The following is an 11934-nucleotide window of genomic DNA, read 5'->3' as shown; positions in this document are numbered from 1 at the left end:
CCCCCCCCCCCCCCCCCCCCCCCCCCCCCCCCCCCCCCCCCCCCCCCCCCCCCAACACATTAGGCGCATAGGCATCAGATCGCGAATTGTCATCCGACGGGGGGGGTGGGTGACTTGGCCTAAGCTTGAATATGACGATGGGGCCTCTTGAATTAGGTAGGTATTGTAGGTATTATACATACTTTAGACATGTTAGGTACTAACCAAAGGCCCTCGGAGATTGTTAAAGGTTAGAGGAAAATTTTAATAGGTACCTACCTATAAAAATGCTAAGATGCTAAAAGGGAAAAGTGGAAAAGAAAAAGAAAAAGAAATAAATAAAAATAAAGGAGGGGCGTAGGTATGACAGTTCACATTGATGAGGTGGCCCTATGTTCGGCGCTTTAGGATGTATTCTTAATAGGTATTATGGTAAGTGAGTGAATACTTAACATAAAAATAAGAAAGGAACCCACCAAGTAAACTAGAGGTTTCCATTCGGTTAACTTACACTGGAACATTAACTAGAAAGGGTAACCGGACGAGAGAGATACTTTCGTTAATTTACTAGTTTGAGGGACCAGTCAGATTTCTAAAGTTCCAGGCGTGGCTGGGCACAGGTACCTGTTATCTATACTTGTTTACCTAAAGTACCTACCTAACCTATCCATTTGTTAGCACTGGGTTAAGATACTGTACCGACAGCAATCGCTTGTTAAGTGTAAGTGTGGGGTTTCATCGGTTGATAACTATTAAATGTTCCGTCATCGAATAGATAACATACCTCCAAGGCCTAAAGGTTATTATAGGTAGTAGTTAGGGAGGTATCAGAGGTATCACCTGCTATAGATTATGTATTAATATGGAAAGTCTCACCTGAAGCAAGTACCTAGGTAGTTCAAAGGATGTGCGTGGTGTGTGGTCAGGTACAGCTGCAGAAGTGTACTTTCCTTGAATGGGTAGGACCCGGGTTGGATGAGCCGAGCAGTCGGCAAACTTAAAAAAAGGCAGGGCGGGTGGGGAACTGCTCAATTTCATGCAGCTTTTGAGCCTCCAGTCCTCTCCGCCGAACTGCGGATTGAAGAGATACCGCGGGGTACGTACCTAGGTACGTTTCAGTCTTAACGTCTTACAGGACCCACTACAACGGTTAACGCAAGATAGCCGCGACAATGACAAGGGCCTATTTATGTAGGTCCTATTAGGTCATAGACAACGAAAGATCATGCTTACTAAGATAAACTCTCCGAACAAGGATTGGAAAAATAGCATGCATCACGCTGGGCTTATATAAAGAACTTGCATACCGCATGGGAATTAATTCTTAGGAGGGTTGGCGCTTATGCTTAGATAATCTTTCGAATTTTCAGATAGAGGCATAACAATATACTTGACAAAGAAATTAAATAATACCTTAGGTACCTAAGTATATCTTGCATGAACATGCCTTCTAAAGTCATTCTTTGCCTTTCTATACTAAGTACCAAAGTACCTACCCAAGGAATCTTCCATACACACAGCTCTCTACCTAGGTGGGGTGTTGCGATGCATGATTTATGTACGTATCATAATGTACAAACACGTACGACTTTGTATTCTTGTCTCCTCAATGAGCATGCGACTCTTCACCTCTCTCGAATTTATGACTCACGTATGATTAAGTTCAATTTGGTAATGTTACTACTTACTTATTAATCGTATAAAGTACCACACCACTCTTATGTGCTGGTCGAAAGTTTCCTTTGCGTTTGCGGCTATAGTGGGTTCCAAGTGTAGGTATCAAATACTCCAAGTAATTCCGCACGTACCTAGGTACTTACTAACTAGAGGTTTCGTAACAAACACAAAAGATTCCAAGAGGCGTTTTTATATTTTGCCTACTATGTCCAAAATACGTATTATTGAATGATTCAAATGCTGATACCTCGCTGCCAAGAGCGAATCTTCAATTCATGAATACGTACTTTCACATACTTTATTTTAAGTTTCAGCCCACGGTTCCGGTCCAGTTGTGATGAAACGCGGGCCGATGACGTCTCATTGGCCCGCTAAGCGGCAGTCCGCGCTTCCCCCTTCTGATTCCCTAATTCGCCCCCAGTGGGGCTTCCATTTTTTCCAATCAACAGCTTCGGCTGAGAACAGGTATCCTTGTAACTTCTTGTAATTCGATTACGAGCTTTAAGTACTGTATAAGTCAATTCTGCCAAACCAACTATTCTATGCTCTTTAGCCATTGATCTTTTTTTATTTCCCTCCCGTTCGATGGTTATTGTATATATATTGCTTCACGTCGTAATTTATTGGAGATATGCTTATATTAACTTATTTCTAAGGCTAGCCGTTATGCTACATGGGGTTTAAGCCGTGTATTTTTCGTATTTTTTAGAGACATATACGAGGCGAGGGAGCGGATTTGAATGACTTGTTGAAAAGGGACATTTAGGCGGGCAATTTTTCGGAGTTAATATACAAATAGCTCACTCGGACCGATTTGACAACGTAGATATACGGAATGATAAGGTAGTTGAGGCATCCAATTATGTTGGATTGATTTGGCTTTTCAACCTCCTAGTAGATGTATATGTAAGAGGGTATTCGGAAGCAGCTTTCGACTACTTGTTTCAGCACCAAGGTTACTGCAATACTTATTTAAGTTTGTTCATATATTCAGTTGTGGAGGATTGCATAATTTGTCTGGCCAAGTAAAGCCATGGGTTGATTCACAGGCCCTTCATGCAACCTATCCGTCCCTGAGGCATATCTTCTTTGTTGTATTGGGGAGCTTGTTAAACTCGGAGGGGCTTTTTATGAGTTATCACTAGTAGGCTCTTCTATTGTGAGGGCTTAGTCTGGCTATTAGTTAGTGGTTTTGTTTTCTTTTTTGAGTACTATCGACTTGTAGCTGTATTCTAGCCGTGGGGATTTTTTGATATACCTAACTACCTAAGATGTATACTTTATAGATTATTATTGAACGCCGTTGCAGCACTGTTCATTGAAACAACATCCAGTGGCATGATGTACTACACCAATATCCGTGACTAATTTCCCATCCTCTGAAGCCTTGATACTAACCAACGTATCCGTAGCTGTTAGTCTCGCTAGTGCCTAGTGCACGAGGGCAACGCTCAATGCAACGTCTTCTAGTGGGTGTTTACCCCGTTCAAGTCCAATCTGCCAACATATAGATTTAGTTAAAATACTGAAAAAGCTACAATTATAAACCCAGAATTTCCCGGTTGGCATGCTGCTCCATGGGTTAATAGTCTTACGACGCCGGCTTATTAGTCTAAATTGGATAGTTGGACACATATTAAAATTTAATGATGTATATGATGTTGTATCTAGATAAATTACTAATTCTTTCAAACAATAGCTTCAAGTTACTTCGAATACAGCTTCCCGTCATATTTCATATTAGCTAAGTCCTTATTACGACCCATATTGAAGAGACTTGAAGAGTTGGGGACTGAGGGGTGTAAATACTTGTCTTTGGGGTTATAGAGCTTTGGAAATATGTGGGTACCTAATAGGTACAAGAGCCCCTTTTATTACCTAATATTTTCTATACTATTTATCTCTTTTTTATCCCCACCCATAATGTACATCACCACTACCAACTACGTCCCTTTTCAATAACAACACGTATCTAGCACTTTATTACCTAGGTAGGTAGATATCCACCTCTTAACTACTTATTAATCATGACTGGTCCTGGAATTTCCTCGTTTTCTTCGGAACGCGAAGTCATCAATGTAAAGCTGGCAAAGGCTGCATCTATTCCGTTCCTCAGCGATGAATTGATGCACGGATCTCCGGATTGTTCTGCCAAGGCGTTTAAGCGACCACGACTTCGAAAATGTCCTTTCAATATAGAAGATATTGACTGGACCCGTTCACGTCAAATCTCCGGCGGGCTCGACGGATACGTGTGGAAAATTCGGTTTTCCGGAAATATGCGTGCTTATGCCATGAAAATTGTAAGCAGCAGCCTGGTTTTTAATCATCCCTAAGATAGTAGAACGTGACATAGTTCTTTGACCCGACAGCACCTCTTGATTACTATGGCAAGATCAGGCACTATGCCTTTCAACGTGAATGCCAGAATGCCGCTTTATTCCAGATGATGGCAATCGCAATAAAAGAAGCAACAGAGGGTATCACACCGCCAATCCTGGACCACCCTTACCCAGAGACCAAGGATGTTGCACAGCGTAATCTCTTTAGTTTTTCCCTCGAAGGCCGGCAGGCTGGGTTATCTAGTTGGACTGATGCCGGCCTACACTTTGAACCCATGTCTGTAACATCGATGCCGCGCATGAGGGAATGTTTTGGCTGGGCAAAAGTCAATGGCAATTCGATCCTCGGAGGCTGGCCAAGACATGTGTTCCCGTTGCCTGTCAAAATTGAAAAGGTCAAGCGAGAATTCGAGTTCGACATAGAATATAGTGCGATTGTCTACGAATGGATTGATGGAAAGGGCAATGACCCGGCCACAGTTGAAGATGTCGATGCATTTCTCTGGTGTGCTGGTTTTAGCTTTCAGGGGGGCTCTCATGAACAGAACTGGAAGGGCTCGGTGTTGATCGATCTTGGAGATATTGTCTTTGCCCACGGTTATGGGTGGGATAAAAATGCATTTAGGGCTAGGACCGCCGCCGAGATTCTTCTAGAGCAGGGAAGGTAATCTAACGGGGTGGGCTATAATACTTTGAGATGAATAAGTGATTTTTGTGAAGTTATAATAGGTATACGTATAAGAGATACCTAAGTACCTAGGTACATAGAGTAGAGGTATGGAAGCTTCTAAAAATACCTATATGTACATGTATACCTACTTAGTGCCTGTAGTTTATTTTTAGGAACATCTTAGTCGCGGCATGTCTGGCATTCTTGATTGGTTGGCCAACAGTAGATGACGGTACATACCTTAGGTAGTACTGACCATATGATGATGTATCTTTACTCGTTTTCGTGAGAGCTCGAAAGCATGGAGGAGGAGAGAGAATATATATTTCCTCTTTTCCCTTCGTCAATTAGAAATCTTTTTTTCCAGACCATTCGTCATAGTCGATGCCTTCGAAGTGCGTCCCGGCTGGAACACCATGACTGATAATCTCGATCCTTCCGCAAACTCACCAGCTTGTTAGCTATTATGCAGTTATTCCCGTGGGCCTTGGATGGGGATTACATTATCCCAATCGAATAAGCTCTTGGCATCGCTATCGCAGGGACTTGGTTTACAATAACTTCCTACCTAGGTACCTATTTAAGGTACATAGTATGGACGGTAAACGATGGGGATATTGAGGAAAGCGATACTGCTAGCCAGGTTTAGACTAGCGCATGTACATAGGCATAGGTACCTTACCTAATGTATTGTAGGTACTAAACTTGGAGGGGCTGAGTGGCTGTTACGTCAACGCATCGCATCAATTAAAAATATTATTCAAGCCTAAGCTTTTTCACAAGCCTCTATTTATCAATTTGTCGCAAACAACATTCAAAATTTGACCAAGCTACTTTCTCATGTACTTTTCTTCCACTACATAGTAAGTCTTTAAGGAGACAATACCAGTAGCGATGGACTTCCTTATTACAGATATCCAGGAGAAGGAAGTAAAAGAGCCGACAGCTCCAAACTTCCCCCAAGTCAAGTCAACCACCACCGGATTCCCCGAACATAAAAAGCGAACTCGGATTTCGGCCTTCAAGCAGAAACGACAGGCTACAACAAAGTCAGAAGAAGACAAACCAAAAGTATTCACTACAGGGTCAAAAGAACCTCTATCGCCACCAAGTCAAGATGCGCAACAGACGACGCGACCAAATGGAGATTTCAGAGCGAACGAGAAGCAAGGCATAGATCGCGAAAATACCGACAGACTGGCATCAATGTCACCAGAAGAAATAGAGGCGGCCAGGCAAGAGCTTTTTAGCGGACTTGATCCTTCCGTGCTCGAGATGTTGCTTAAGCGCGCCAACTTGGACGAATCTAACGGACCCTCTCCTTTCGATATTCCCGATCCCGCCTCAAAAGACAGCTTCTCTTCGAATCCAAATCCAAAACCAATACAATATCCTCCCGAGATAGTGGTGCAGGACACGGCCGTCGAACCGAGTAGCAATACATCGAATATAAAGCTCGCAGAGAAAAGCGAAGCAGAATCAAGTACTTCGGACAACTCTAAACGCGTTCGATGGGCTACGGTAGAGGATGAAAAAGACGAAGCAAAAACAATTCCAGACGCAAAGTCAACACCTCCTCCTCCTCCTCTATCACAACCCCCCTCCGAAAACGCCACCGCTCCCGACTCCGAACAGACAACAACAACATCATCACCACCACCACCAACCAAACCCCACTGGCCGCAACCCCGCCAACCAGGCGACCTCGACCCCCACGACCCGGACTTCCTGCAGAAGCTGCACGACAAGTACTTCCCGAGCCTACCCGCCGACCCCTCGAAGCTCGCGTGGATGGCCCCGGTCCCCACGCCCAACTCCCCCGCCGACTTCGACAGCCCGTACCACCCGCGGCAGGACTCGCTCCCGGTGTCCGCGCTGCGCTTCGACTTCCGCGGCGCCCTGCTGCCGCCGCGCGTCGCGCGCGCCATCCCCGTCACCAAGGGCCTGCACCACCACGGCGAGGCCCCCGAGGCCGCCGGGTACACGGTGCGGGAGCTCGCGCGCCTGTGCCGCAGCGCGGTCCCGGGCCAGCGCTGCGTCGCGTACCAGACGCTCGGGCGCATCCTGTACCGGCTAGGGCGCGGGGAGTTCGGGGGCCCCGGGGACGCGGTGGCGCGCGGGGTGTGGGCGGACGTGGAGGAGGGGGCCGTCCTGAGGAGCCTGTACGAGGAGGCCGGGACCGAGGAAGGGGCCGGGCATCGGAGCGCGAGGGTCTTTGCTATCGAGGCGATTTGGCTGTTTGAGAAGGGCGGGTGGAAGGAGAGGGTTAGGAAGGGGAAGTAGATAAATGGAGGGAAGAGGTGGGGAAAAATACGGAAATGAAATGAATAGATGCGATACGACGGGATTGTCGATCAAGTCAGTCTGTCAGTTATGTGGCACGATTCATAGGTACATAACTGGCACGTAATGACATAAGATACAGTAATATACTGCTGACTCTATTTACGTGAAATAAAAAAAAGGATGGTATATATATAATATAAAGGGGTACCTAGTATATATCACGACATCCCGCAGAACGGCTTAGAAGCAAGCCAGCCAGCGAGCAAGCGAGCAAAAAGCGCGAGGGACCAGACGCCAAGGGTAAAAGAAGGAAAAAAGAATCCATGATTTTTAGACTATTACAACATAAAAACCGTCGAGAGAAAAATAAAAAATAAAAGATGATGACATTGACCCATCATTCCTTGCCTGTATCGTGAGTGGTCTGGCTCCCTCTCCTCGTTCCCCTCCGCCTCTCATTTTTCTACCCTCGTTGGAGATTCCTCCTCTCTGAATCCCACCCATAGCGAGGAGGATAGCACATCATCTGAGTGTGTCCCCCCTCCTCCCCTTCCCTCCCCTCTCTCTTTTCTCCGCGTTATTCGCAGTCCAGTTCCATGGTCACCGTGGCATAACGTTCCTTAACCCCCCCACCGCCTTTTTTTTTTTCAAATCCAGAAGAGCGCGCGCCCTCTCTCTACAGTGTGTCGACATTACTTTGGCAATGCCGTTTTGGGAAATTGGTTTTGTGTTCAGGAGGGCAGGAAGTGAGGTTAACGAGGTTGGATGTTGTTGGTCGTATCGTTGTGTCGTATAAAGTAGAAGAATTAATATGGGCAAATCCGATGTCTATAGAAGTGAATCGAGGCGAGTAAAGACGCTCAGACAGGCGGCAACAACCTCAAGCTGGAGCTCCTTGTCTTTAGCGTTGTTGATTTCCTAAAGGCCACGAGTTAGTATACTGTATACTGTTATGCTATTCTTGATGAATGTATTTTCTAGAAGGTAGAACTTACCTCGGATATGACCTGGGGTAGGTTAGCTCCAATGCCAGTAGTGCTTGTCTTCCTTCCGAATGGCCATTGGGAGTACTCCGAGAGCAACTCGTCGGTCTGTGTGAAAGCCCTCTCCCGAGCCTCGTGGCCCAGCGTGCTTAGGGCATTCTCTAGGACGTTGGCAGCGTATGCGGCGCAAACCATGGAGATGGTTCGAATGTAACGGAACTCGAGGTTCTCGGGTAGGAATTGGGAAGCAGGCAAGACGACAGTTCGCTGAGTCAGAACGTTTCTAACGCGCCGTCGAATCTCGTCTTTCGCGCCGCCGTCAGCTACGGGATGAGTTGCCATATCGAAGAGTAGGAAGTTGCGCTTTTCGGTGCGTAGGATACCTTTGTCGACAAGGCCCTTGCATAGTCGTTCGCGGACCTGCTTTAGTTGATAACCAATCTTCATGAGGTTCCAAGTTTCGCCTGTTCGTAAATAACTGCGATCAGCAAAGCCGACGGTGTAGGAAGTCTCCGAGAGACGTTGCGCGTGGGCCATAGCATACCGCTCATTAAGTCAATCCACGAGCTCACGCTCATCTTCTCGCTCTGCTTCATCATTTTCAGAGCTTCGTCTAATAATACCTCTCCCGTAAGCGTGTCGTCGATGACTTCGATTACCCGGTCCGCGAGGGGAAATCGCCGCCTGGAAGGATCCTTTTGCATGCTAATGCGGCCGCGAAAGGCCAGTTCGAGGACGATGCAACCACGTAATGCATAGCTGATATTATCATTCCAAAACGAGAGGTAGCCCTGTTCGATCGCGGTCAGCCATCATGACACGTACCGGACTTTTTTTTGTATTGGTGAGTTTTCTTCTTTTCTCCTGTTCTTCCCATCATACCTGCTTGTCCTTAAGTCCTAACAATATGATCTCTTCCATCAAGGTCAATTTGGGTTGTTTGCTGCGCTCTGCACTTTCGCTGATATCGCGCGGATCGAAGGCAATCTTGTGCCCGTTCTCGCTATTTTCGTAACTCGTTTCAGGAGCGCTGTCGCGCACATTTGAGGAAGAGTTGGACCGATTGATTCCATTGCTATCATCGGTGGCGGTACCACCGCCAGCTCCTCGACGTCTCGTCAATCCCGACGACATATTATTATGGTAATGTCGTACTCCTTCGATATTTATTTTTTTCCCTCGATCTTATTTGGGAGAGAGACTATGGTTGGGGGGGTTGTACGGGTTTAGGTCGTCGTTGATTGATGGGAGTTATCGAAGTAGTCGAAATTATCGCGTGAGATAAACGATCCTAAAATTAGACCGAGCTTCCCACCTACTGAAATATAATTGGCTTTAGCTCTAGTTGGTGCCTAGAGGTTGTTGTGATTGTGGGAAGCACCAATGTTTTTATTGTTAAAAATACGATGTGATGCACTCGCAGAATTATATTTTTTTTCTTTTGTGAACTCCTTTCCCTTAGGATCCCTGGTTTATCAAGTAACAGCAGGAGGCTTGACTTAAAGGTGGAATCTGGCGTTAATCAATAGGTGATGCCCCCAAGGCTAATTCCCCCCCAAAGCTCAAGCCACGGCGTCTTTTTTTCCTTTTTTTTTTTTTCTTCTGTATGTAAATCTGTACCGAAGGAATCTCTGCTGTACTTTATCCCTGTTCTGCCTGTGGACGGTTGGTAATACCAAGTAACCCGAGCTTGATCTTTATTGCCTTTGACCAATCTTAAACGTTTCTTCCTCGTGGTGGATTTTAGTGAACTTTGGATTTCGATAAAGAAGCACGGCTAAAAAAAAAAGAAATACAAAAGAGATATAAGTTGGGTTCACAGCAGTGTGGAATGATTAATAGTTGCTTATATTAACCTCAAAACTTAATCACATCTGACTTTTGGTGAAGTTGAGCATTTCGACCAATACATTAGAAACGCCAGTTAATTGATTGAATTGAACGGTGCATCGATTTTTGTTGCGGACCCTTGCCACAAATTGCTCTTGAAACATGTGCACCGCCACATAATCATTACATGTACAACATTGAATACCTCAAGTTATGTACCTCTCGAAAACAGTGCCTACATCTAAAAATTACCATCTGATATGCATTTAAACATACCTGTAACTAAGATAGATGGGATTGTTAGTTATAAGAACTTATTATGAATTATGACCACATAACCTCTCAATTATAACCACCTACTTTTTCAGCTGCTTCCCTAAAGACATTCAATAAGCTCACTTTAGTTGTCATCAGTACCTGAATTTTGCCAAGTTTCATTCCATCACATTCCCATATATACACCATACCCGAACTACACCAACCCTTTACAACATACAATATCCAACTCCCCAAACTAACTCATCATGGCTTTTTTTCTCAACCCTCCAACTCAAGAGAAATCGAAAACAGGAGAGAAGAGGTAAAAAGAGAAGAGGTAAGAAAGGCCTCTTGGCTAAGTACCAAAAGCCTTATCGTAATCAACCAACGTAAACCGATACCTCACATCGTTCTTATTAACCCTCTCGATCGCCTCCGCGCACCCCTTCTCCGAAACCGGTATCGTCTCCACCATCGGGAACAGCTTCTTCTCCGCCGCCAGCCTCAGCATCGCGAGGCACTCGGGCCGCGACCCGATGTGGCTGGCGCCCATGCTGGACCCGTTGGCCATGAAGATCTTGGGCGTGACCCCCTCCAGCGGCTCGTCCGGCAGCCCGACCTGGTGGAACCCGCACCCCACCTTCAGGATCGACTGGTACGCGCTCAGGTCGAACTTGTTCGTCATGTCCGCCGTGTTGAGCGCGAAGTCGAACGCGAACGCCAGCGGCCGCGCCCAGTCCTTCTCCCCGCTGTTGACCACGTGCCGGGCCCCGAGCCGCAGCGCGTCCGCCTTCTTGCTCGGCGAGTGCGATATCACCGTCACTTCCGCCCCCAGCGCGTTGGCCCACATCACCGCCAGGTGGCCCAGCCCGCCCAGCCCCACGATCGCCACCTTCTTCCCGAGGCCGACCCCCGCGCGCACGAGGGGCGACCACACGGTGAGTCCGGCGCAGAGCAGCGGCGCCGCGAGGTGCGATGGGATGGCGTCGGGGATGGGGAATACGAAGTACTCGTGCGCGCGGATATGCGACGAGTAACCGCCCTGGGAAATCGTTTCGTGGGGATCCGCCTCCTTAGGGTAAGGGGCGCCATACGTGTCTAGACAGATACAACCCGTGTAAGCACGCAAGAGCAAGAGTAGGTACCTTACAAAAGTACCTCAAATATCTAACGTAACGAATGTCGGGCTCGTTTCGTTCTCGTTTGGCACTCACTCACCGACTAGGCTAGGGCAGTAATTCTCGTTGTCGCTCTTGCACTGCGCGCACTTCAAGCACGACCAGATCTGGGCGCCGACGCCGACGCGGTCGCCGACCTTGACGTCCTTGACCTTGGGCCCGACTTTGACCGCCTTGCCCACGATCTCGTGGCCGACGCATAGCGGCGTCGGGGCGTCGCCCCACCCGCCCGTCACCGTGTGCACGTCGGAGCCGCACACGCCGCAGCACTCGATCTTGATGTCGATGTCGTTGTCGCCGAAGACTTTCGGTTTAAACTAGGAACCCCAAGTTAGAGAGTTGCGCCGTTGGGGAAATTGTTTAGGTTAAGAAGGTATGTATAATATCGAACTTACGGACTGTCTCTTAAAGTCCTTGTATTTACCTAGCTCGGTAATCATGAAACCTTCAAACTCGTCGGGGTAAGGCATCTTGGTGGCTTTGTCTTAGACGGTTTATCGGTTATTCGATTCGACTAACCTTAGGTATGGAAATCGAAGTCAAGAAAGAAAGACAAAAAGAAAGAAGGCAAGTGCATTGTCTAATACTTATACTAATAAAACAGACAGCACGGCAACAATTTCAGGCAGGCTTTGAGAAAGGAAAAAAAAACCCTAATACTCTTCCCATTCAAGAATGACGAAATAGATAAGTGATTAAGGTAGTGACGTATGTGAAGAATTAGCTCCCGC

General features: G+C 46.8%; 4 protein-coding genes across 4 annotated transcripts; 2 read left to right on the top strand and 2 right to left on the bottom strand.

Annotated features, from left to right (window-relative positions):
- Nucleotides 1-3586: 3586 nt before the first annotated feature.
- F4812DRAFT_440872 (uncharacterized protein) lies at nt 3587-4805 on the top strand. The gene has a single exon (XM_047935183.1). The coding sequence runs from the start codon at nt 4103-4105 to the stop codon at nt 4664-4666; it is 564 nt and encodes a 187-aa protein (XP_047787211.1). The 5' UTR covers nt 3587-4102; the 3' UTR covers nt 4667-4805.
- Nucleotides 4806-5401: 596 nt separating this feature from the next.
- On the top strand, nt 5402-7324 carry F4812DRAFT_144046 (uncharacterized protein). The gene has a single exon (XM_047929650.1). It carries the CDS (start codon nt 5563-5565, stop codon nt 6949-6951), a length of 1389 nt encoding a protein of 462 aa, XP_047787210.1. The 5' UTR covers nt 5402-5562; the 3' UTR covers nt 6952-7324.
- Nucleotides 7325-7782: 458 nt separating this feature from the next.
- Nucleotides 7783-9071, bottom strand: F4812DRAFT_462219 (Golgi phosphoprotein 3; the record flags this gene model as incomplete). The annotated part of the gene is made up of 4 exons (XM_047938000.1): nt 7783-7872; nt 7950-8401; nt 8482-8728; nt 8820-9071. The coding sequence occupies 4 exons, from the start codon at nt 9069-9071 to the stop codon at nt 7783-7785; spliced, it is 1041 nt and encodes a 346-aa protein (XP_047787209.1).
- Nucleotides 9072-10003: 932 nt separating this feature from the next.
- On the bottom strand, nt 10004-11829 carry F4812DRAFT_144011 (GroES-like protein). Its single transcript, XM_047929649.1, has 3 exons — nt 11599-11829; nt 11244-11520; nt 10004-11123 (listed from the first exon to the last, which is right to left on the bottom strand). Exons 1-3 carry the CDS (start codon nt 11671-11673, stop codon nt 10381-10383), a joined length of 1095 nt encoding a protein of 364 aa, XP_047787208.1. The 5' UTR covers nt 11674-11829; the 3' UTR covers nt 10004-10380.
- Between the last annotated feature and the right edge of the window lie 105 nt (nt 11830-11934).

This window comes from Daldinia caldariorum (genome assembly GCF_022478825.1).
Source record: "Daldinia caldariorum strain CBS 122874 unplaced genomic scaffold F4812scaffold_17, whole genome shotgun sequence".
Taxonomy (NCBI): Eukaryota; Fungi; Ascomycota; class Sordariomycetes; order Xylariales; family Hypoxylaceae; genus Daldinia; species Daldinia caldariorum.
Note: the sequence above shows the minus strand (reverse complement) of the source record. Positions and strands in the feature narration are given on the sequence as shown.